Here is a 24,438-nt window from a genome sequence, read left to right as displayed (position 1 = left end):
GAGAGACTGACAAAATCAAATTGAGTCTCCCTTATCTAAGGTTTAGCGATGGCCTTCTACTTTTTACAATTAGTGTATACCATTGCTAACATTAGAGGTATCATATACCTCAGTTTTATATGGTTATTACATTTTGGTCTAATACTTTTTAAATTGTGTATTTGTTTTTTAGTTTTGTTTAATAAAGTGTTTTATATATTTCTGGGTACATCACTGGAATTAAGCGCTGACCTGGTATTTTTCTGTAAGCATCCTACTACTACTCTTATTCTGCCCAAAGTGATGGCGGAGTGTATGCTCCAGGCCTCATAGTATAGTAACCCACCCTAACCACCACCCGTCTTACAACCCCCCTGGCGTCCAGAACAAACTCTACTCCTCCGGTCCCCTAAACATAAAGTACCCCACCAGGCCAGAGGAATAGAGTGACCACCCTACCCCCCCCCCCCCCCTTCCCCCTTTCCTGGCCCAAGGTACATACACTAGTGACCTCATTTTTGTTTTGTGTTTGTATTTATTTTCTGTAGGGGCCATTGTGTTTGGATTTTTGGTGTGTTGTGGCCAATGTGTTTTTTTCCCCTGTGGGAGCTAATGTTTTTTTTCTCCTGTGGGTGCCAATATGTTTAATTGTTTGCTATGACAGCTAGTGTGTTTATTTCTGTGGGGGGCCATGTGTTTTTTTTTCTGTGGGGGACAATGGGTTTTTATTCTGTCAAGGGTCAATGTGTTTTGTTTGTTTTTTCTTGTGGAGGCCAATGTGTTTTAATTTTTTTCTTGTGGGGGCTAATGTGTTTTTTTCTTTCCTGCCGGGGTCAGTGTTTTTTTTTTCCCCTGTGGGAGCCAATGTGTTTGTTTCTATGGGGGCTAATTGGTGATTCTCCGTGATGCACGGGACAGCTACACAAATGCAAACAACATACTTCTCCAAAATACCAAGATTTTAGTGGATCTTAAGTTATAGAGTAAGGCTGGTTTTCCATCTCAATCCACCCCTGGGCATATTTGTCACAATGCCATTCAAGGGAATGGACAATATATCGTGAGCACTTCGGCAGGTGTGTACCCCCAGAATGTCTGTGAGCCATGTTATTCACAGACATATCGCGTTGGCTGTGCAGAACAGTCGAAGGGCAATATATCTACAGATATATCAGGCCATCAGGCTGTATGTACAGGCGTTCCGCTGACCGCCCGTACACTTGCTGCGGAGGCCGACGTCACAGCTAATTCAAATGCCCGCCCAGCTGTATGACAGGGATTGCCACATTGATCAGTAAGTGTGTACACTTACCTTGATCGGCAGCTCGTTCCATGCAACTGTGGGACCACTGATATATCTGTCAGGTGTGCACCCAGCCTATGAGAGACTGATCCTATGACCTATAGCAAGTAAGATGGCGTGTAGCAGAGGTGCAAGACGCCACCACCTTGAGTCACCGGACCACTTCCTTAAGACTTATCACCCACTGTACATATATTTACACTGCCGACTAGCAGAATAGCTATATGCTGTGCTACACATACACACTGTCACTGTATATACACCGTTCTGTTCTCCAGCCACTCTTACTACTCTGCAGAGTTGTTACATATTTTCACAGTTAGTATACCATTGGTTTTATTCATTGAACATTGATTAACATTCAGTAAGGATTGTTTATAAACACAACTTTGTGTGACTCCATTGTTGTATTAAGCAATACACAGTATATATATCATATCTTGAACCTATAGTACCCTATCTGGGTTAATAAAGCATTACTTTCACCCTTAAGGGTCCAACATTTCAAATTCCCATATATTCTTTGCCTACCAAGGGTCCCTGATTAAAGTTCACACACCATCTGTACTATCATTTTATATCACTACCTAAGTTAAGGCAAGCTACCATATACACAAATAACCTAGCGCAGATCTTATTTTCTATTATATATTTAACGACTGAGATAAGGATCCATCTCTGTTCATATCTCAAAATGTTTACTACAAACATACACCTGGCTCTATCATTAATCAAAGTGTCAGCAGCTTGTCCCGAGGATTCAGTCCCAATACCTCCAACAATAAGCAATACAAAAAATATGAGACTGCGCTTCTCACTTTGATCACACTTTTATCAGAGAAATAAGTAAAAACACACAATAAACAATACAATAAAATACAGATACCGGCCAATATCATAAAATTACATAACACATATTACATATTATTTTTAATCTCAAATACTAAAACTTTGGCTGGTCTTTACCAAATGAGCCTATCATACACAAGTAACTTATTTATCTAGTGTCTCTAGTGGAAAATTATATTATATCTCAGTCCCAGTGGGGTTCTCATTTATAATCGTCCCACCTTTCTATCCACTTTTAATGGTTTTATTGCAAATATGCAATGGTGGTTTGTAAGCACAATTAATCTTATATGCAGCTTTTTCCAGATTTGTTGCACTTTTTTGGAGCAATTAGTATTTCATTGCTATGCAGGCATGCATTATCACTATCCCTTTCTGGGGTTTGGTCTGTCTCCTGTATATGTTTTAATTGTTTTTGTGTATACTTTATTTGATTGATCAAACTAAACACCCAGGTGCTAATTAAGCCACCATATTGTCTAGGGTATGTAAACCCCAAACACAGACATTACACTATACCTTTGAAAAAGCTGCAAGCTATATGCAGCGAAACGCGTCAGTGTTATTCATTGGATCAGGACAATTTATACATTTGGATCCGAACCAGCCATTGGTACTTGGGTCGTATCAGAAGAGACCCAGATAGGCTTCCGGTATTTTACAGACACCATATTGCATGAGGAACCCACCAACAAAACGGGACTACTGGTATCTGCTATTTCCTCTAATGGTGCACCAACTACTACATTACCGATTGGACTCTCCACATATATAAGGGACTCTTGCTGTATTGGACGTTTTCTACAACAAAGGGCATCTTCGGAACGGATTCCTTTATTATATCATTCATAAGCGTCCTGACTCATTACCTAGGGTAATATATACCTTTTTAAATTGCACATGAATTCATGTCATAATGATATTTTATGTATATATTTGTGATTTTTATTAAATTGTCTTTCTTAATCATATCTATTTGAAAATTAGCTACTATTGTCTAATTTATTAGAGCGCAGCCTCCCTTCTTTTCTACTATTTTGTTATGGTGGGAGTGACTTCCCTCTAATCTTGGATGCACCTTAGTAAAGGTTCTCATACACCCAGCGCACGAATATAACTTGGTATACCTGTTTCATGCATTATCACTTTAAAACTGATTAATAACAATTATTGAATGCTGCAATGCTTTGGAAAGAATGTCCTGTCATAAGACAGGACATTCTTTCCAAACCATTGCAGCATTCATCTGCCTGATCCTGAGATCGCTGAGCCGGCCGGCCGGCCGCGTTGTTTACGTTATCATACCCCAGTACTAAGGGGAACAAATCAGGATTCTGCATACCAGCGTGAGATCTCAGGCAGGGCTGCTTGCCACAACAGCAGTTGGGAGAGGTACCACTTTGGGTGCCTCTGCATGGTGTATCCTGAATAATTGTTATTAATCAGTTTTAAAGTGATAATGCATGCCTGCAGAACAATTAAATACTAATTGCTCAAAAAAAGTGCAACAAATCTGGAAAAAGATGTATATGAGATTAATTGTGCTTACAAACCACCACTGCATATTTGGAATAAAACCATCAAAAGTGGATAGAAAGGTGGGACGATTATAAATGGAAACCCCACTGGGACTGAGATATAATATAATTTTCCACTAGAGACACTAGATAAATAAGTTACTTGTGTATGCTGCTAAGCCTGATAGGCTCATTTGGTAAAGACCAGCCAAAGTTTTAGCATTTGAGATTAAAAATAATATGTCATATGTGTTATGTAATTTTATGATACTGGCCGCTATCTGTATTTTATTGTGTGTTTTTACTTATTTCTCTGATAAAAGTGTGTTCAAAGTGAGAAGCGCAGTCTCATATTTTTTGTTCTGTTCATATCTGCAGCTAGCCTCCCATTCAGGGCCGGTTCTAGGGCTTTTTGCGCCCCTGGTGGGCAATAGGGGCGTGGCTTCATACAGGGGGCGTGGTCAGTTACGCCCCCTGTACAGTAGTAGCGCTGCTGAAATGATGTGCGGTGCGCGATGACGTCATCGCGCACCGCACAGCAAAGGCCCTCTCCATGAAGGGAAACTAGACGCTACGTGTCTAGTTCCCTTCACAGCGGGCAGCGGGACAGAGCGGGCAGCGGGGGGCACAGCAGCAGCGATCCTTGCCATGGTGCGGCGCCCCGGGCAAAAGTCCTGCTTGCCCATGGCAAGATCCGCTAGTGCTCCCATTAGGTATGTGTTGACAAGCACAGGTCTAAAAAAAAAAACCCCATAGCCCTGAAAGTTCATTCCTTACTGCCACAATGTATTCCAGGGGGGTGGTTGGAGCTACTACTAGGAAATACCCCTTTGAGACATAAACCCTGGATTTTGCCTTGCTCAGAGTTGGGACACGGAACATGTGCTGAAGCTGGGGTTTTCTGTACTTACCCCCCCCCCTTCACACATGGGTGACGACCCGGGTTATCAACATGTCAAAAACCTTCACCGGAACAGATGTTGACGCTTGGAGATGATGTTATCTGCAAGTGCTACTGTCCCCACCAATGAAACTATTTTAGGCATGATGGCCCAGGTCATACCTTTACACACAAGCCAGGGCACTAAATATAGTATATACTATATCCCAACACTTGGGATGCCGGCTGTCAATATACCGACATAGGCATCCCAGTGATTAAAATCCTTACACTTACTAATTAAGGGGGACATTTACTAAGCAGTGATAAGAGCGGAGAAGTTGCCCATGGTAACCAATCAGCACTGAAGTAACATCTATAATTTGCATACTATAAAATGATACAGAGCTGCTGATTGTGATGTGGCAACTTCTCCACTGGCTCACTTATCACTGCTTAGTAAATGTCCCCCTAAATTACCTAACCTTGATCCCTAACCCACCTTTCCCACAGCCTAATCCTAACCCTCCCTGTTGTTGCCCAACACTACGGTCCCCTCCTTCCCGCAGTCTAAACCAAACCCTCCTTCTCCTGCAGCCTAACCTTAACAGTAATCCCCCTACCCGCCACGTAACCCTAACCCTGTCACCCCTGCATCCTAACCCTTACCCTCCCCTGCAACCTGAAACCCCCCTTCCCCCGCCGCGTGGCTTACCTCTCTAGAGTCCTGGCAGTCATTTGTTTGGGATAGCGGCGTCCTGCATTTAAATCCATGCCAGGATCCCAATGTCAGTATTCTGAGCATTGTTGGGATCCAGGCATCGGTATTCCGAGTATTGTTGGGATCCCGGCATCGGTATTCCGAGCATTGTCGGGATCTCGGCATCGGTATTCCGAGTATTGTTGGGATTCCAGCGTCGGAATTCCGACTGCCGGGATTCCGAATGCCGGAATCATGACCGCCCCCTGTCAAGCCCCGGTAATAACCCTGGTTGGTTGCAGAGTTTTGAATTCAGGATCAGTCTGACCCTTTCAGACATAAGCATGACCTGAGTCGATGCGTACGCACTGGAAAAAAATTGGGGTTTTGGCTTATGTCTGATGAGGGGTATAATGCTGCAAGGACTAGTCCTAAACAAATCTGCATTTACATTGCAGTGCAATTACTAGTGTACATAAAATGTATACATGTTTTAAAAGACGCTGATTTATAAAATGCCTTGTTGTGCTACGAGTAGGGTCCTCTCTGCCTGCTGTCATTGCCTGGTATTGCCGGTCAGGTCACCGGTGCAGGTGTATGACCGCCTTACTTTGGGTGATCTCCTCTCAGTGTTCCTGCTGATGAGCACGGCGTTGTCATACTTGAGCAGGGAGTCAGCCGGGGGAATCATGCTGGCGGCGGGTCTCTGAGATCCTTCTCAATGGGAACGGATCAGGGTTACACCGTTGCTATGTACGGTGGTGTCCCTGGCAACCAGATGCTGCCATCGCTCCCACGCTGCGCATGCGCCAACTCCTCTATCTAGCGCCGCCGCCAGTGACCTCAGTGCAGCCATCTTGGTAGTGGAGCCTGTTCGGAAGCGTAGTTAGAACATGCATACATTTTTTAATCTGCGTAAAAATATAATGATATAACTAGCTCAGAAAAGCACATGTTTTGAATGCGGAGTATGAACTGTTTTGAAACGTTTACCGTCTAACAAAATGTTTGCATTACTATTGGTTGGCAAACATAGTCATCGAATGACAGCCACAACATGTCCGTCCGTCTATGCCCGGTACTGCCCCTTGAAGTACGTACACATACGCACGTGACACGGTCAGCGTCTTCCATTGGTTGCCCACTGGCGGCGGCGGCTGATTTTGAATCTGTTCCGTAGGAGACCGGTGTGGACTGTGAAGCGAGGGGCGGGTGATCACTTATACCTAGCGGCTGTGTGGCAGACGGTACAGGTTGTGGCCGGACATAGGTAACATATAGCTGGGGGCCCGGCATTGGCGGCCACGTCGCTGTCTCCCAGCATGCCCTATGGGACGCAGGCGATTCAGTGGAAATAGCGGTGCCCGTTATTGTCGGTTCCCGTCCCGCATGTATTCTTGCGCATAGTACTGGCCGTTACAGCTTTATCGGGTCACACCGAGAGCCGCCCCACGGACACGCAGAATTTAAGCGCATTGGGAATAATCCCGTTCGTACGGGTTCTTCCTCTGGCAGGAAGTATAGGCATGCCTCCCAACATGGCTCTCTCCAGGTGGGACAGAATGCTCTGCTCCTGGACTTCCCTCTTCATTTCTGATAGCCATCACCTGTGCTGAAACACATTTCTTATCCATTAACCTGTTCAAAACAGGTGCCGGCAATCACAAATTAAGAGAAAAGTCTAGGAGCAGAGCATTGTGTCCCTCCTGTAGAGGGTCATGTTGGGAGTTATGAGTATAGGTATGTCACCAGCTCCTGTACTTATCGGGATTGCTTTGTCCTCCTGTTGTTTGGTATGGGTAAGCAAGGTACAGCCTTGTGCTGTAGGGAACCTCAGTGGGTAGTGTGTTTTATCAAGGGAAAACAGTAAACGAATCCTGACTGCCTTACGGGAATTATGTGGTCTGACATATCAATTTAGTTGCTGGGGTGCTCCCTGGGTTGCGTGGTGGTGGCTGGGGTGCTCCCAGGTTTGCGTGGCGGTCACCTTATGTTTTAACGGGTTGGGTATGGGTGACCGGCGCTTGGGATCCCGGTGGTCACCTACTTTTAGCTCTGTATGCTTGATACAGTAAGTACCCTATCTGAGGGTTTGGGGACAACACAATTTAGATAAAGGTCCTGTAGGAGCCCATCATGAAGATAATCGACAGGTGCAGTGCAAAGCCAAGGCAACCCCTCCAGTACTGAATGTTTCCAAAAGGGTCGTGGCCAGCAAGTTTTGACAAAACAGGCTTCCAGTGTGACTTGGGTAATGTGTAAAGGGCCCTACACACTGGCAGATCTCACTGCACGATATGAACGTTCTCGTTCATTAATGAACGAGAACTCGTTCATATTGTGCAGTGTGTAGGCACTAACGATGCACGGCCCTGCGCTTGTTAACCGTTGGTGCCCTGTCACTTATGCATGCAGGCCAATATCAACGAGATTGTCCATATTAGCATGCATTGCTATAGAGCCGGGGGGGGGGGGGGGGGGGGAGTATAGAAACTTCACTCCCTCCGCCGCTGGGTCTGCCGTATCGGCGGTCGGTCAGCTCAGCGGAGGGTCACCCAGTCTGTAGGGCCCTTAAGGGTGGGTACACACTAGGCGATGTGCTGAGTGACGTCGCCTAGTGTGTTCTCTTCTCTGCTGGGGCGGTCGTCGACAGTGCGTACACACTAAGCGATGTGGAAACTATATCACTCACTGATGTCATGCTGTGCCGAGCAGTGCATACAGTTTTTGGAATGGCAGATAGCGAGGGTCGTTACCGACCCATAGGGCCTCTCGTCGTTGGGCAGCGTACACACTAATCAATGTATGGTAAATAGCAGTAAGGGCAAAATTAGCTACGTCGTTTACTTTATTAGTAAGTGTGTACCCACCTTTAGTTGAAGGACTCGCTGGTAGAAGAAAAGAAGTCTACGCCAACCTCTGTCTTCCCACTATCACTGGGGAGCTGAGCATCTCTTGGCTGCTCGACAACATTATAATTAGATTTTATTACTGTGGTGTGCGCAAAATAGACCCATAAGCTCGGTAGTATGTATTGTAAAACATTCACGCAGTGACTTCTATCTGTATTACGGGTATGGCACTCATGGTTGACATGAGCTTTTCATGTTTGTTTGGTGTCGTTTTCTTCGTAAAGTGTCCGGGAACCCCAATTAGTGCACCATGGAGCCAGCTTCAGGCAAGGTGCCTTACTCGGCTACCGCTGCGTTCAGCATAGGTTACCGTTCCCAGTCATAGTACACGTGGATCGTAAAGTAGGAAAAGGTAAAAAAAAAAAATGAAGAAAAATGTGAAAAACTCATGCTGACCTACATCTAGTGTCGACCTATTCACTGTCGACCCAGAGTCTGGATACCCTGTACTACCGTATCAGACATTTTAATGTAAGATAAACATTTTGGGCCCCGCTGTAGAAAATACCTTTTTACATTGTGTGGAGAAAGAGATGGTCATTGCACCAATTGGCTGTTCCAGGCAAAAAATAAAGCTGGGTACGCACCAAAGTAACAGCAATATATGGTACGCCATACACACTGCATGATCTATTGTATGGCAAGGTAATATATCATTACATACTTAATGTAACAACCAGGGCCGGCAACAGAAATCTTGGGGCCCCGTACAGTAATATCTCTGCCCCCCCCCCCCGGCCTTGGTCCGCTGCTAGCAACACCTAGAACATCAGCCGCTACTACCACAACCAGACCTCCTCCCCTCTCCCCGACCATCGGCTTCCGCTGCCACTTATAGAGGTTCACCTGTACAACTGCACATACAGATACATCAATACACATGTTCTTATACATATAAAAAAAAAATACACCAATATACAGAGATACACCAATATACATATACACACAGAGATACACCAATATACATATACACACAGAGATACACCAATATACATATACACACAGAGATACACCAATATACATATACACACAGAGATACACCAATATACATATACACACAGAGATACACCATTACACATACAGATACACCTCTATACATATATCTACATATACATACAAATTCACATGTACAAGTGTAGTGTTTGATATGTCTTCATCTGGGACAAATCGCACATTGTCAATTTTGTATACTGCACTAGCTTTGTATTAGAATAGGAGTTACTGGCAAGTACAGGCTACTGTACTGCTGTAGTTAGGGAGCAGGACAGATGGGAGAGCTGCTGGAAGCTGTATTGGGCCTTCTGCTGCTGCTACCACCATCCAGAACCTCAGTTGCTGCAACAACAACCTACCCCACTTCCCCTCCGCGGGAGCAGCTCATCTTCTATTCTTCAGGTCACTGGCTGCAGCCTGCACGCCTTCATCATTCTAGTCGGCTCCTCTCTCTGAGGCTGAGCGTGTAGCCGCCACTCTGTCTGTCTCCTCCTCTTGCTCTCCGCTCTGTTTTGTGCAGCGCTGCCTGTGCCTGCGTGTGATGTGTCACACATCACACGCAGGCACAGGCAGCGCTGCACAAAACAGAGCGGTGAGCAAGAGGAGGAGACAGACAGAGTGGCACCCGGCAGCTGTCCGGAATCCAATCGCTGACTGTTTGCCGGGCCAGGAAGTAAAAATGTATTAATCAAAGAGCCGCAGGGCCGGTAAATCCACTACTTATGCACCAATACTATCAGCCGCACTGTAACAGCCCGCAGCCATTCTTACTGCCCAGAACCTTGGGGCCCCTCACAATGCTGGGGCCCGGTACGGGTTTCCCCTTTGACCACCCCTGTCGCCGGGCCTGGTAACAACACCACTTTGTCCCATCAGATGTTCAGCAAATCAGATGGGAAGAATCGACAATCATCCAATTCTTTAAAACAATGGGTACACACTATAATGGTTGTTGCAATCTGTTACGGCTCGTAAGATCAGCCAGTATATAGTACGAGTACCCACCTTAAGATACAGTGAAGTTTCAGACCAGGTAAGTTTCTCCTAGTGCCCCAGCTCTTATTCCATGAGAAGCAGAGAATGAGAGTTGAGTCTGGCCGTGTATAAAGTACAGTAATTAAGAGCTGTGAGCCACAGTTTAAGCTTGGTAGATAACAGTCTGCCCTTGGATGTGTTTATATGTTGTCTGTAACTACATGCCCTCCACCCACTATACGGTAACCTATACACTCCCACTCTCTGGGCGTCATGGACACCTACGAGTGGGAATAGTCCCTTCTAGTCTGTATGCTGACTGTCGGTATTTTGTGTGTTCGGGATGCAGGGGGAGTTATTATGACCATCGGTCACATAACTACATCCCCAGTTATATAACATCCTGATCTGTGAGCAGATTGAAAATATAGGCAAAAAAGAGAAAATGACTTAAATAGAATGCTATGACTTACAATCAAACTAATTCAGATAAATTAAATGAAATTCTCAGGAATCTCCAATATCATGGCACCCGGAAAGAAAAGAACCACCCGTGCACAGAAAAACCGTACTGTGAAAAATGAAAAGCTCGCCTCTTTCATCAAGGACTTTGACAGTCAAGGTAAAGTTGTGTTTCTGACCATACAAAACATTCCGTGTAAGCTTTCATAATGTACTGAGGCAGTCATTATTTTGTGTGAGGCAGTAAGGAAAATATATAAGAATTCTCTTGCGTTTAACTGGATATATGGTTTTCGTTATTTATTTACCAAAAATAAATGTATGTCCAAGTGTCATGAGTTTTTACACTTAGCCAGGCCCAATGCCTACGGTTTTAACCAAGAAGAATTGTCCACCTTGAATTATAAGTATCAATAAAATATATATAGTTTCAGGAGGATGCTATGGTCACATTTACAAAGTGTGAATATCATATTCCACCCACCAAGCCCTCGCCATGCTGTGAAAATATGATTTGTCTGTGATTTTCACACACTGCGATTGTTCTAAAGTTTTCAGTTAGCTGAAAGTTATTCTATGATGTGACGGTCTACCTGCATGTTCATTCCTTGAACTGTATTATACAAGCCTCATGCAGGCATGCAGAACACTGTCTTTGTTGAAACTGCAGCTAACTACACTGTCTTCAAGTACAGCAACTGCAGTATGGGGAAAGAGCACTAGTGCAAAGAACTTGTGGGCTTTTGCAAGATTGAAAGTGGCATGAAGATGTACTGTATGACATTTTCGCGGACTGTATATGGTTCTTTTTGTGTTAGAATAAAACTGACTACCTCACTCAGATTAGGTCTCCGACTCATTAGCATAATTTGTGATTTGCAGTGACCCGTGCATCCTAGCGATGTTAAAGAAGCTGTCTTTTTCTTTCAGTCAAGACAATAGTAGAAGAATTAAAAGCCAATGTTGTGAGCAGCCTGAAAGATGTTGATAGCTTGTATAATATTGAACTTATCAAGCTACCAGTGGCTATCCGAGAAATGTGCTGGATTGATTTTTTTGGTAAGATTTTTTTTTTCTTTCTTGCGTTCCTTTACATAATGCATATAAGAAACCAGGCATTAACATTTGTCCCATTCTGTCTTTTTTTTTTCTTTTTTTTTTCTTTTCTTTCCCTTTCTTATAAAATTACTTATTACCTTACAGTAGACCCTTAATAGGTTAACTTGTAATTGCATCAGCTTTATGTAAGCTTAAAAATGTAAGTATGTACAGGTAAAGGTTACAATTTTTTTTTAAATAGGTCAGTATAAAGTCCCTTAATTGGTGTGGTCGCATGGGATGGAAATGCAGCCATTTGAGCTTTAGCTGACACTTGCATCCTATGCTACCATGCAGTCCTGCTGCGTCTCCCAGCTTTTCAAAAGCTTATCTCTTCTGCATTGGATTTCCTCTGACTCCTTGGCCACCACAGGCAGTGATGCAACAGTACCTGACAGACGATATCACTGCTGCAATTGTGCCCCAGAATGCTGTGTGAATGACATTGGTACGAGAAAGTTGGTCTTTGTTCCTTCTGAGCTCAATTTGGCAGAGGTCAGATGCGTTGGGGGATGCTATAAAATGGGTCTCTTACTACTAAGGGGGGCTTTAGAAAATGGTAATAGGATCTATTGCCACTGGAGGAGTCTATTGCCAATTGGGGAGGTCATTTTACAATTGGGGTTTATAAACAGCAAAGTGTGTTGTGGCTTTTATTTTATTTTTTAAATGAGATTTATGGTAGACTTACCATAGTTAAATCTCTTTCTGCGAGGTACACTGGATTCCACAGGGAATAACATCGTGGTGTAGAGTTGGATCTTGATCCGAGGGTGGATCTTGAGTTGGTTCTTGATCCGAAGCTTTGACTTCCCAGGATGCATTGCACCGCCTCCTCTATAACCCCGCCTCCAGGCACTGGAGCTCAGTTTCGTTAACCAGTCCAATGCAGTAGCAGGCAAAAGAGACGGTAAATGTTAGTCACATGGAACTACATTCTTACGACAGGAGAAGGGACTAGCGGCTAATGCCATACAAACCTAAAGAAGCGAAGTGCGTCAGAGGACCACGTAGCCACCTTGTACAATTGTTCAGCGGATGGGCCGCCCAAGAAGATCCAACAGACTGGGTAGAATGGGCTTTGCTAGCAGCAGGAGCTGAGAGTCCAGCCTGCGCGTAGGCTTGTGCAATCACCATTCTAATCCATCTGGCCAAGGTTTGCTTATTCACAGTCCAGCCACGTCTGTGAGAAACAAAAAGGGTATCTGGCCTCCTGAGTGAAAACAGTGAAAAATCAGAAAGGGTGGACGACAGGACAAAGCACCTAAATCCGACGCCCTCCTAGCAGAAACAGCACCTTAAGCGTAAAATGTTTAAGGTCCACAGACTGAAGAGGTTCAAATGGAGACTCTTGTAGGGCATTCAAAACAGACAGATCCCATGGAGCCACCGGAGGGACATAGGGAGGTTGAATCCGTAAAACACCCTGAGTGAAAGTATGAACGTCAGGCAGAGACGCAATTTTTCTCTGAAACCACACCAACAAGGCAGAAATATGAACCTTGAGGGAGGCCAGACGAAGGCCTAAGTCCAGGCCCTGTTGCAGAAAAGCCAAAAGTCTGGAAGTTTTGAAAGTATATGCATCATTATTCTTACCAGCACACCAGGGGAAGTAAGAATTCCAGACCCTATGATAAATCCGTGCAGAAGCCGGTTTACAGACTTTCAGCATAGTTTCAATAACTGCTTTAGAAAATCCCTTGGCCCTCAGGAGTGAAGCTTCAGAAGCCACGCCGTCAAAGCCAATCTGGCCAAGTCCAGATATACACAAGGGCCCTGAACGAGGAGGTCTCGGTGTTGAGGAAGTAGAGGACACTCTTGGGCGATAGAGGAAGTATCTGATCCTGTTCTGAAGTTTCAGGACTTTCTCTGGAGATACAAACAGTTGTTGGTTGTGTGTGTTCAGTAGTGACCCCAGGTGCACCATGCTCCGAGCCAGGAACAGAGAGGACTTTTTCCAATTGATGAGCTACCCGTGGGCTTGTAGGAATTGGACCGTCAGTTCCAGATGACTGAGGAGAACCTCTTGGGAGTTTGCCAGGATCAGCAAATCGTCCACATAGGGCAGGATCCTGTTTTCCTGATGGCGGAGAAGAGCCGTCATCACGGCCATGACCTTGGTGAAGATCCGCGGGGCCGTGGCCTATCCAAAAGGCAGTGCCTGGAATTGATAATGTAGGTTGACAATAGCAAACTGCAGATATTGCTGATACGACATGGCAATAGGTATGTGTAGGTAAGCATCTTGTATGTCCAGGGATACCATATAGTCTTCAGGTTCCATGACCAGTAATACAGAGTGCAGAGTTTCCATACAGAATTTGGACACTCACAAATTTGTTCAATGATTTGAGGTTGAGTATAGGCCGGAAGGACCCATTCGGCTTCGCAACTAGAAACAGGGTGGAATAGTATCCCCTGCCTCTCTGAGACAGAGGTACCTGCACTACTACTCCTGTATCCAGGAGGGATTGTACAACCAAGTGTAGAGCTCGCGCTCTTAACGGATCCGCAGGGATAACCGTTGTGCAAAACTGGCGAGGGGGCCGTCCCTTGAAAGATTGCGTACCCATGAGAGACTCCTCGCACCCAGGCGTCCGAAGTGGTCTCTAACCATGTCTGTGCGAACTACAGAAGTCGGCCTCCCACCCTGGGGTCCCCCAGATGGAGGCCCGCACCGTCATGCAGCAGGCTTGTCTTGTTTGGAAGCAGGCTGACGGGCGGCCCAGGGTTGTTTAGGTTTAGTGGTTTTGGAAGTGCGAGCCTGTTGCGGATACGCCTGACCCTTTGCTTTTCCTGGAGGTCGAAAGGAATGAAAGGTGGTAATCTTAGTCTTCGGAGCAGTAGGATTAGTATTCGGGAGACACGCAGTCTTGGCAGTAGCCAAGTCTGCTACGATCTTGTTCAGATCCTCCCCAAATGGGAGGTCTCCCTTTTTAAAGGGAGCACCTCCAAGGTCTTTTTGGAATCCAGGTCCATCTTCCAGGACCTCAACCACATAATTCGACGAGCCGGGATGGACGTAGTAGATGCCTTGGCCGCCATTACACCTGCATCAGAGGCCACCTCCTGAATATAGTGGGAGGCTCTGGTAATATACGACATATTGTCTGGCAGTGTCAGAAAAATCTTGAGGCAGCTAATTCTCAATTGCCTGAACCCATGCCTCAATACCTTTCGCAGCCCAGAATGCTGCCATAGTGGGTCTATGTACAAGCGCCAGTGAGGGAGTAAATAGACTTCAGGCATCCCTCCACATATCTGTCGGTTCCTTCAGTAAGGTGGCAGGCAGAGTAGATGGCACCACAAGACGGGCGACAGAGTCCACCGGCGGCGGAGTTTCCCACTTGTTGCTCAACTCCGCAGTGATAGGATAACGAGCTAGCATCTTTTTAGACAGGGAAAATTTTCTTTCCTGGCGATGACCAGGAATCCTGACGTATGTCAATTAAGTGGTCAGAATGTGGTAAGACTACCTTAGCAACCTTCTGACGTTTGGACTTGTCAGGTTTCTTAGACACAGTAGTAGGCTCAACGTCATCATCTATTTGAAGAAATAACTTAATAGCCTCCCAGGCAGGAACATCAACCTGGGTTGTAGATTCCTCATCAGAAGCAACTGTATCAGTGTCTGACGGATCAGTATATTCCCCATCCTCATCAGAATAATTATCCAAAATATTAGTGTGTTGTGAGGAATAAATGGCCGTTTAGATGACCCCCTTGGCTTTAGAAGTGCGTGGGGTAGACTTTTATCTAACCAAGGTTTGATTTAATTGTAACTGGGTAGACAGAGTATCCGCCCAGGGCGGATTAACTACAGGGACAATATGTGGCTGCAATGGCACAGGAGGTCCCACAGGGGGCGCAAAACATGTCACAACTGTACTCTGCATACTTGAGAACGCTGCCCAAGGTGGGTCGTGATTGGCGATAGGTACCGCAGGTAGACTGGGTGTATGGCACTCAGCTCCTGAACCAGCAGCTAAAACTTCCCCCTCAGCTAAATCCATGGTGCCAGTACTGCAGGGTACAGAAGCGTCTGGATTTCCCACCCTGTCTAGCAGACATTATAGGAAATGTAGCCGTAGGGCGTAACGGTAGAATATAGCCAGACACACACTATTTGCAAAAAACCCCTATGTTATGTGACCGTAAACACAGGACACAAAACAGAGGATTTAAGCGATATAAGGTTACTGAAACGCACAATAAAAATACCCAATCGTATATTCTTTGTAACACTTTAGCCCCTAGGGCAGGCATTCCCAACCACGGTCCTCAAGGCACACCAACAGTGCAGGTCTTAGTGATATCCAGGCTGCAGCACAGATAGTTAAATCAAAATAACTGAGCTACTAATTATGTCACTGTGCTGAAGCCTGGATATCACTAAAACCTGCACTGTTAGTGTGCCTTGAGGACCGTGGTTGGGAATGCCTGCCCTACGGTCAGAATATAGTGATAGCAATATGTGATTTAGGAGAATGAAATCCCACACAGCAGCTGCAGGCACACTCGGTCACAGGTACAATGCAGAAGTTATTACATATAAACAATAAAACTGCGCTCATGTAATTTACAAGTCAACTATGTATGAGTATAGATATAACAATGCACAGTAGATACTGGATGTATATCACAAAATACTTGTACCAAATATTCAGCTAGCAGTACACTTGTTCTTAAGTATTCTACATGTCATTTCTCTAACGTCCTAGTGGATGCTGGGGACTCCGTCAGGACCATGGGGATTAGCGGCTCCGCAGGAGACAGGGCACAAAAGCAAGCTTTTAGGATCACATGGTGTGTACTGGCTCCTCCCCCTATGACCCTCCTCCAAGCCTCAGTTAGGTTTTTGTGCCCGGCCGAGAAGGGTGCAATCTAGGTGGCTCTCTTAAAGAGTTACTTAGAAAAAGTTTTTAGGTTCTTTATTTTCAGTGAGTCCTGCTGGCAACAGGCTCACTGCATCGAGGGACTTAGGGGAGAGATTTTCAACTCACCTGCGTGCAGGATGGATTGGATTCTTAGGCTACTGGACATAGCTCCAGAGGGAGTCGGAACACAGGGCTCGCCCTGGGGTTCGTCCCGGAGCCGCGCCGCCGACCCCCCTTGCAGACGCTGAAGATGAAGAGGTCCGGAACCAGGCGGCAGAAGACTCTCAGTCTTCATCAGGTAGCGCACAGCACTGCAGCTGTGCGCCATTGTTGTCAGCACACTTCACACAGCAGTCACGGAGGGTGCAGGGCGCTGGGGGGGGGCGCCCTGGGCAGCAATGTATAATACCTGTATGGCGAAAAATACATCACATATAGCCCTTGAGGCTATATGGATGTATTTAACGCCTGCCAGATATCTAAAACTCCGGAGAAGAAGCCCGCCGAAAAGGGGGCGGGGCCTATTCTCCTCAGCACACAGCGCCATTTTCCCTCACAGAAAGGCTGGTGGGAAGGCTCCCATGCTCTCCCCTGCACTGCACTACAGAAACAGGGTTAAAACAGAGAGGGGGGGCACTGATTTGGCGATATGTATATATATTAAAATGCTATAAGGGAGGAACACTTATATAAAGGTTGTCCCTGGATAATTATAGCGTTTTGGTGTGTGCTGGCAAACTCTCCCTCTGTCTCCCCAAAGGGCTAGTGGGTCCTGTCCTCTATCAGAGCATTCCCTATGTGTGTGCTGTATGTCGGTACGTGTGTGTCGACATGTATGAGGAAAATATTGGTGAGGAGGCGGAGCAAATTGCCTGTAATGGTGATGTCACTCTCTAGGGAGTCGACACCGGAATGGATGGCTTATTTATGGAAATTACGTGACAATGTCAACACGCTGCAAGCCGGTTGACGACATGAGAGGGCCGGCGAACAAATTAGTATCTGTCCAGGCGTCTCAAACACCGTCAGGGGCTGTAAAATGCCCATTTACCTCAGTCGGTCGACACAGACCCAGACACGGACACTGATTTCAGTGTCGACGGTGAAGAAACAAACGTATTTTCTTTTAGGGCCACACGTTAAGGGCAATGAAGGAGGTGTTACATATTTCTGATACTCCAAGTACCACAAAAAAGGGTATTATGTGTGAGGTGAAAAAACTACCGGTAGTTTTTCCTGAATCAGATAAATTAAATGAAGTGTGTGATGATGCGTGGGTTTCCCCCGATAGAAAATTATTGGCGGTATACCCTTTCCCGCCAGAAGTTAAGGCGCGGTGGGAAACACCCCTCAGGGTGGATAAGGCGCTCACACGCTTATCAGAACAAGTGGCGGTACCATCTACGGATAGGGCCGTACTTAAGGAGCCAGCTGATAGGAGGCTGAAAAATATCCTAAAAAGTATACACACACATGCTGGTGTTATACTGCGACCAGCGATCGCCTCAGCCTGGATGTGCAGAGCTGAGGTGGCTTGGTCGGATTCCCTGACTAAAAATATTGATACCTTTGACAGGGACAGTATTTTATTGACTATAGAGCATTTAAAGGATGCATTTCTATATATGCGAGATGCGCAGAGGGATATTTGCACTCTGGCATCAAGAGTAAATGCGATGTCCATATCTGCAAGAAGATGTTTATGGACACGACAGTGGTCAGGTGATGCAGATTCCAAACGGCACAAAGATGTATTGCCGTATAAAGGGGAGGAGTTATTTGGGGTCGGTCCATGGGACCTGGTGGCCAGGGCAACTGCTGGAAAATCCACCGTTTTTTACCCTAAGTCACATCTCTGCAGAAAAAGACACCGTCTTTTCAGCCTCAGTCCTTTCGTCCCTATAAGAGTCATATCTGCCCAGGGATAGAGGAAAGGGAAGAAGACTGCAGCAGGCAGCCCATTCCCAGGAACAGAAGCCCTCCACCGCTTCTACCAAGTTCTCAGCATGACGCTGGGACCGTACAGGACCCCTGGATCCTACAAGTAGTATCCAAGGGGTACAGATTGGAATGTCGAGAGGTTTCCCCCCTCGCAGGTTCCTGTAGTCTGCTGTACCAATGTCTCCCTCCGACAGGGAGGCAGTATTGAAAACAATTCACAAGCTGTATTCCCAGCAGGTGATAATAAATTTACCCCTCCGACAACAAGGAAAGGGGTATTACTCCACACTATATGGTGGTACTGAAGGCTAGGTGAGACCTATTCTAAATCTGAAAAATTTGAACACTTACAAGGGTTCAAATCCAGATGGAGTCACTCAGAGCAGTGATAGCAAAGAACAAGGGGACTATATGGTGTCCCGGGACATCAGGGATGCTTACCTCCATGTCCCAAAATTTGCCTTTTCTCACCAAGGGTACCTCAGGTTCGTGGTACAGAACTGTCACTATCAGTTTCAAGACGATGCCGTTGGATTGTCCAAGGCACCCCGGGTCCTTACCAAGGTAATGACCGAAAGGAGGATTCGTCTTCAAAGAAAATGGACGACCTCCTGATAAGAACAAGGTCCAGAGAACAGTTGGAGGTCGGAGTAGCACTATCTCAAGTAGTTCTACGACAGCACGGGTGGATTCTAAATATTCCAAAACCGCAGTTGTTCCGACGACACGTCTGCTGGTCCTAGGGATGATTCTGGACACAGTCCAGAAAAAGGTGTTTCTCCCAGAGGAGAAAGCCAGGGAGTTATCCGAGCTAATCGGGATCCTCCTAAAACCAGGAAAAGTGTCAGTGCATCATTGCACAAGAGTCCTGGTAAAAATGGTGGCTTATTACGAAGCGCTTCCATTCGGCAGATTTCACGCAAGAACTCTTCAGTGGGATCTGCTGGACAAATGGTCCGGATCGCATCTTCAGATGCATCAGCGGATAACCCTATATCCAAGGACAAGGGTGTCTCTCCTGTGGTGATTACAGAGTGCTCATCTTCTAGAGGGCCGCAGATTCGGCATTCAGGATTGGATGCTCGTGACCACGGAGGCCAGCCTGAGAGGCTGGGGAGCAGTCACACAAGGAGTGTGATCAAGTCTGGAGAATTCTCTCCACATAAATATACTGGAGCTAAGAGCAAATTTATAATGCTCTAAGCTTAGCAAGACCTCTGCTTCAAGGTCAGCCGGTATTGATCCAGTGGGATAACATCACGGCAGTCGCCCACGTAAACAGAAAGGGCGGCACAAGAAGCAGGAGGGCAGTGGCAAAACTGCAAGGATTTTTCGCTAGGCGGAAAATCATGTGATAGCACTGTCAGCAGTGTTCATTCCGGGAGTGGACGACTGGGAAGCAGACTTCCTCAGCAGGCACGACCTCCACCCGGGAGAGTGGGAACTTCATCGGGAAGTTTTCCGCATGATTGTGAACCGTTGGGAAAGACCAAAGGTGGACATGATGGCGTCCCGCCCGAACAAAAAAATGGGACAGGTATTGCGCCAGGTCACGAGACCTTCAGGCGATAGCTGTGGACGTCCTGGTAACACCGTGGGTGTAACAGTCGGTGTATGTGTTCCCTTCTCTGCTTCTCATAACCAAGGTATTGAGAATTATAAGACATAGAGGAGTAAGAACTATACTCGTGGCTCCGGATTGGCCAAGAGGGACTTGGTAACCGGAACTTCAAGAGATGCTCACAGAGGACTAATGGCCTCGGGAGCTAAGAAGGGATTTGCTTTCAGCAAGTACCATGTCTGTTCCAAGAGGAACCGTGGCATCGGCCTTTAAGAAAGGACCTGCTCCACCAGGGACCTTGTCTGTTCCAAGACTTACCGCGACTGCGTTTGACGGCATGGCGGTTTGAACGCCGGATCCTAAGGGAAAAGGCATTCCGGAAGAGGTCATACCTACCCTGGTCAAAGCCAGGAAGGAGGTGACCGCACAACGTTATCACCACATGTGGTAAAAATATGTTGCGTGGGTGAGGCCAGGAAGGCCCCACGAAAAAATTTCAACTAGGTCGATTTCTGCACTTCCTGCAAACAGGAGTGTCTATGAGCCTCAAATTGGGGTCCATTAAGGTTCAAGTTTCGGCCCTACAGATTTTCTTCCAGAAAGAATTGGCTTCAGTTCCTGAAGTCCAGACGTTTGTCAAGGGAGTATTGCATATACAGCCCTTGTGTGCCTCCAGTGGCACCGTGGGATCTCAACGTAGTGTTGGGATTCCTCAAATCATATTGGTTTGAACCACTCAAATCTGTGGATTTGAAATATCTCACATGGAAAGTGACCATGCTGTTGGCCCTGGCCTCGGCCAGGCGATTGTCAAAATTGGCGGCTTTGTCTTACAAAAGCCCATATTTGATTTTCCATTCGGACAGGGCAGAACTGCGGACTCGTCCCCAGTTTCTTCCTAAGGTGGTGTCAGCGTTTCACCTGAAACAACCTATTGTGGTGCCTGCGGCTACTAGGGACTTGGAGGACTCCAAGTTGCTAGACGTTGTCAGGGCCCTGAAAATAAATATATATATATATATATATATATATATATAATTCCAGGACGGCTGGAGTCAGAAAGTCTGACTTGCTGTTTATATTGTAGGCACCCAAAAAGCTGGGTGCTCCTGCTTCTAAGCAGACTATTGCTCGTTGGATTTGTAGTACAATTCAGCTTGCACATTCTGTGGCAGGCCTGCCACAGCCAAAATCTGTAAATGCCCATTCCACAAGGAAGGTGGGCTCATCTTGGGCGGCTGCCCGAGGGGTCTCGGCTTTACAACTTTGCCGAGCAGCTACTTGGTCAGGGGCAAACACGTTTGCTAAATTCTACAAATTTGATACCCTGGCTGAGGAGGACCTGGAGTTCTCTCATTCGGTGCTGCAGAGTCATCCGCACTCTCCCGCCCGTTTGGGAGCTTTGGTATAATCCCCATGGTCCTGACGGAGTCCCCAGCATCCACTAGGACGTTAGAGAAAATAAGATTTTACTTACCGATAAATCTATTTCTCATAGTCCGTAGTGGATGCTGGGCGCCCATCCCAAGTGCGGATTGTCTGCATTACTTGTACATAGTTATTGTTACAAAAAAATCGGGTTATTATTGTTGTGAGCCATCTTTTTTAGAGGCTACTTCATTGTTATCATACTGTTAACTGGGTTCAAATCACAAGTTGTACGGTGTGATTGGTGTGGCTGGTATGAGTCTTACCCGGGATTCAAGATCCTTCCTTATTGTGTACGCTCGTCCGGGCACAGTACCTAACTGAGGCTTGGAGGAGGGTCATAGGGGGAGGAGCCAGTACACACCATGTGATCCTAAAAGCTTGCTTTTGTGCCCTGTCTCCTGCGGAGCCGCTAATCCCCATGGTCCTGACGGAGTCCCCAGCATCCACTACGGACTATGAGAAATAGATTTATCGGTAAGTAAAATCTTATTTTTAGACAGTGTTAGTTAAGTGTCCTGTAAAAGCACAGTGCTGATGAGACAAGCGGCTTTACAAAGGAGCCTTAGCCCGTCAGTCCCGGAGATCAGCCCAGCTAGTAGTAAAGTATGATGCCAAAATCTCTGTCAGGGAGAGAGAGATACAGCTCCAGGGCTGGAACACCAGCAGTAGATGGCGCCCGGAGCTCGGGGATGGGCTACAGGTCAGCGCCTTTTCCCCTCTACTGGACTTCACCACCGGGTACTATGGAGCCTGTTGTAAACGGATTTTAGTAAATCGACCTGTGCTCCCTGCCCTGGTGGATATAGTGGGGTCCCTGTGCAGTACAGTGTCCATGCCAGCGGCGCGGTCCGTCTCCTGCGACCAGACCGCGATTTACCGGCGAGTCCCACCTGGGGGATCCTCTTGCCTCCTCCCTGATGTGCAGCCACGCGATCCTGGAGAGCATCAGCAGTGTTTGCCTGAAGTTCGGTGCGCCTCTGCTACAAATACCCAGGAACCAGGCCGCAGGAGTATGCAGTGCTCCTGGGGGAGGTGATAAACAGTGCTGTGTCCCTTGAAGTCTTCTAAAAAAGCTCTTTTCAGGGCTGCCTAGCGCAGCACCACCTGTTAGCTGCCTGTTCTGCCGGCACCAACTTACAAACTGAGCTCTAGTGCCCGGAGACGGGGTTATAGAGGAGGCGGTGCAATGCATCCTGGGAACAGTCAAAGCTTTAGCCTGTTGGTGCCTCGGATCAAGATCCAACTCTACACCCCAATGTTATTCCCTGTGGAATACCAGTGTACCCCGCTACAGAAATTTGACTTCATTTAAAAAAAATGCTTTTAAGTATAACATAAAAAATTGTAAATTTTAGAGTAATATTTGATAAATATATTGTCAGTTAAATGGTTATTAGGTGGTATGCAGTTTAGTTGTTGAGAAGCATATGAGGACCCTGTAAGGCAGGTGACGGAATGTTGACGAGTCAAAAGCTGCTTAAGCATTTCATGCATGCTGGCACTACAACTTTTACCAGTTTGTACTGCAAGTGTGCTTGAAATGCTTTAGGTATCGTTACATACTTGCCTGCCTTCCAATGTTCACAAAGTATGTGAACCCTGCCTTCCAATGCTCACATACTGCCTGTCAACATTTTGTTTGTCGACAAACTGTATGTATCCTCGCTTTAGTCCACCGGAATGGGTACACTTACCTTACCTGGTCCCTAACCCTCCCCTTCACGCAGCCTAACCCTCCCTAAACTTAAACTCTCCCTCCTGCCCCTTCCTGTAGCCTAAACCCAACCCCGCAGCATAACCCTAAATCCCCCATATGCGGATCATGGGCCACCATCAATGTCCAGTACAGTATGTATGCACCATAGCACTCATTGGGGGGATTCAAGTCTCATTGCTGGGAGCTACCTCCCAGCAATAAGTGCCCAGAGCTATTCAGTTGACTGCATGACACCCGGTACTTAACCTATGAGATGCACCTTACTGTTACTAATGCCTGGTGCTTAGTTGCAATCAACTGCATCTCTTGGGTTAAGTGCCTGGTGCAGTACTGTTGCCGCATGCAGTAGCACCACTACTAGCCCCAAGTAACTAACACAAATTTTGTTGAGGGTGCGAGCAGAAATACTGTAGTCATGGTTTCACACCAGAGCAAATGAATAGAGCCGGGCGTGTAACCCAGGAGCTACATTTCTGCTATGAGAAATGTAATGCCTAAGCCACACCTGTGTAGAACCCTTGCTTTTTTAATAAGCTTGGGGGTACAGTTGCAAGAAAAAGTATGTGAACCTTTTGGAATTTCCTGGATTTGTGCATAAATTGGTCATAAAATGTGTTCTGGTCTTCATCTAAGTCACAACAATAGACAAACAGTCTGCTGAAACTAATACCACACAAACAATTATATGTTCTCATGTTTTTATTGAACACTCCATGTAAACATTCACAGTGCATGGTGGACAAAGTATGTGAACCCTTGGATTTAATAACTGGTTGACCCTCCTTTGGCAGCAGTAACCTCAACCAAACATTTCCTGTAGTTGCATATCAGACCTGCACAACGGTCAGGGGGATTTTTGGACCATTCCTCTTTACAAAACTGTTTCAGTTCAGCAATATTCCTGGATTGTCTGGTGTGAATCGCTCTCTTGAGGTCATGCCACAGCATCTCAATCGGGTTGAGGTCAGAACTCTGACTGGGCCACTCCAGAAGCCGTATTTTCTTCTGTTGAAGCCATTCTGTTGTTGATCTACTACTGTGCTTTGGGTCATTGTCCTGTTGCATCACCCATCTTCTGTTGAGCTTCAATTGGTGGACAGATAGCTTTAAGTTCTCCTGCAAAATATCTTGATAAACTTGGGAATTCATTTTTCCGCCGATGATTGCAATGTGTCCAGGCCCTGAGGCGGCAAAGCAGCCCCAAACCATGATACCCTCTCCACCATACTTCACAGTTGGGATG

At 46.2% G+C, this 24,438-nt stretch overlaps 2 protein-coding genes across 6 annotated transcripts in view; one reads left to right on the top strand and one right to left on the bottom strand.

Annotated features, from left to right (window-relative positions):
• DNALI1 (dynein axonemal light intermediate chain 1) overlaps positions 1–6,617 on the bottom strand; it is a 94,696-nt gene extending 88,079 nt beyond the window's left edge. The window contains exon 1 of one of the 2 annotated variants that reach the window (XM_063954344.1): positions 6,330–6,617. In XM_063954344.1, coding sequence (XP_063810414.1) covers positions 6,330–6,524 — 195 coding nt within the window. In that variant the 5' untranslated portion in view covers positions 6,525–6,617. Of the gene's footprint in view, positions 1–5,838; positions 6,038–6,329 lie in introns of those variants that run through there. The other variant, XM_063954345.1, reaches the window with a different exon arrangement.
• Positions 6,409–24,438, top strand: part of CDCA8 (cell division cycle associated 8) — a 151,883-nt gene continuing 133,853 nt past the window's right edge. For 3 of the 4 annotated variants that reach the window (XM_063954343.1, XM_063954342.1, XM_063954340.1), the window contains exons 1-3: positions 6,944–6,968; positions 10,620–10,730; positions 11,501–11,629. In XM_063954343.1, the coding sequence (XP_063810413.1) occupies positions 6,947–6,968; positions 10,620–10,730; positions 11,501–11,629 (262 nt within the window). In that variant the 5' untranslated portion in view covers positions 6,944–6,946. Of the gene's footprint in view, positions 6,499–6,943; positions 6,969–10,619; positions 10,731–11,500; positions 11,630–24,438 lie in introns of those variants that run through there. The other variant, XM_063954341.1, reaches the window with a different exon arrangement.

The sequence above is a fragment of the Pseudophryne corroboree genome, chromosome 2 (genome assembly GCF_028390025.1).
Source record: "Pseudophryne corroboree isolate aPseCor3 chromosome 2, aPseCor3.hap2, whole genome shotgun sequence".
Lineage (NCBI taxonomy): Eukaryota > Metazoa > Chordata > Amphibia > Anura > Myobatrachidae > Pseudophryne > Pseudophryne corroboree.
Note: the sequence above shows the minus strand (reverse complement) of the source record. Positions and strands in the feature narration are given on the sequence as shown.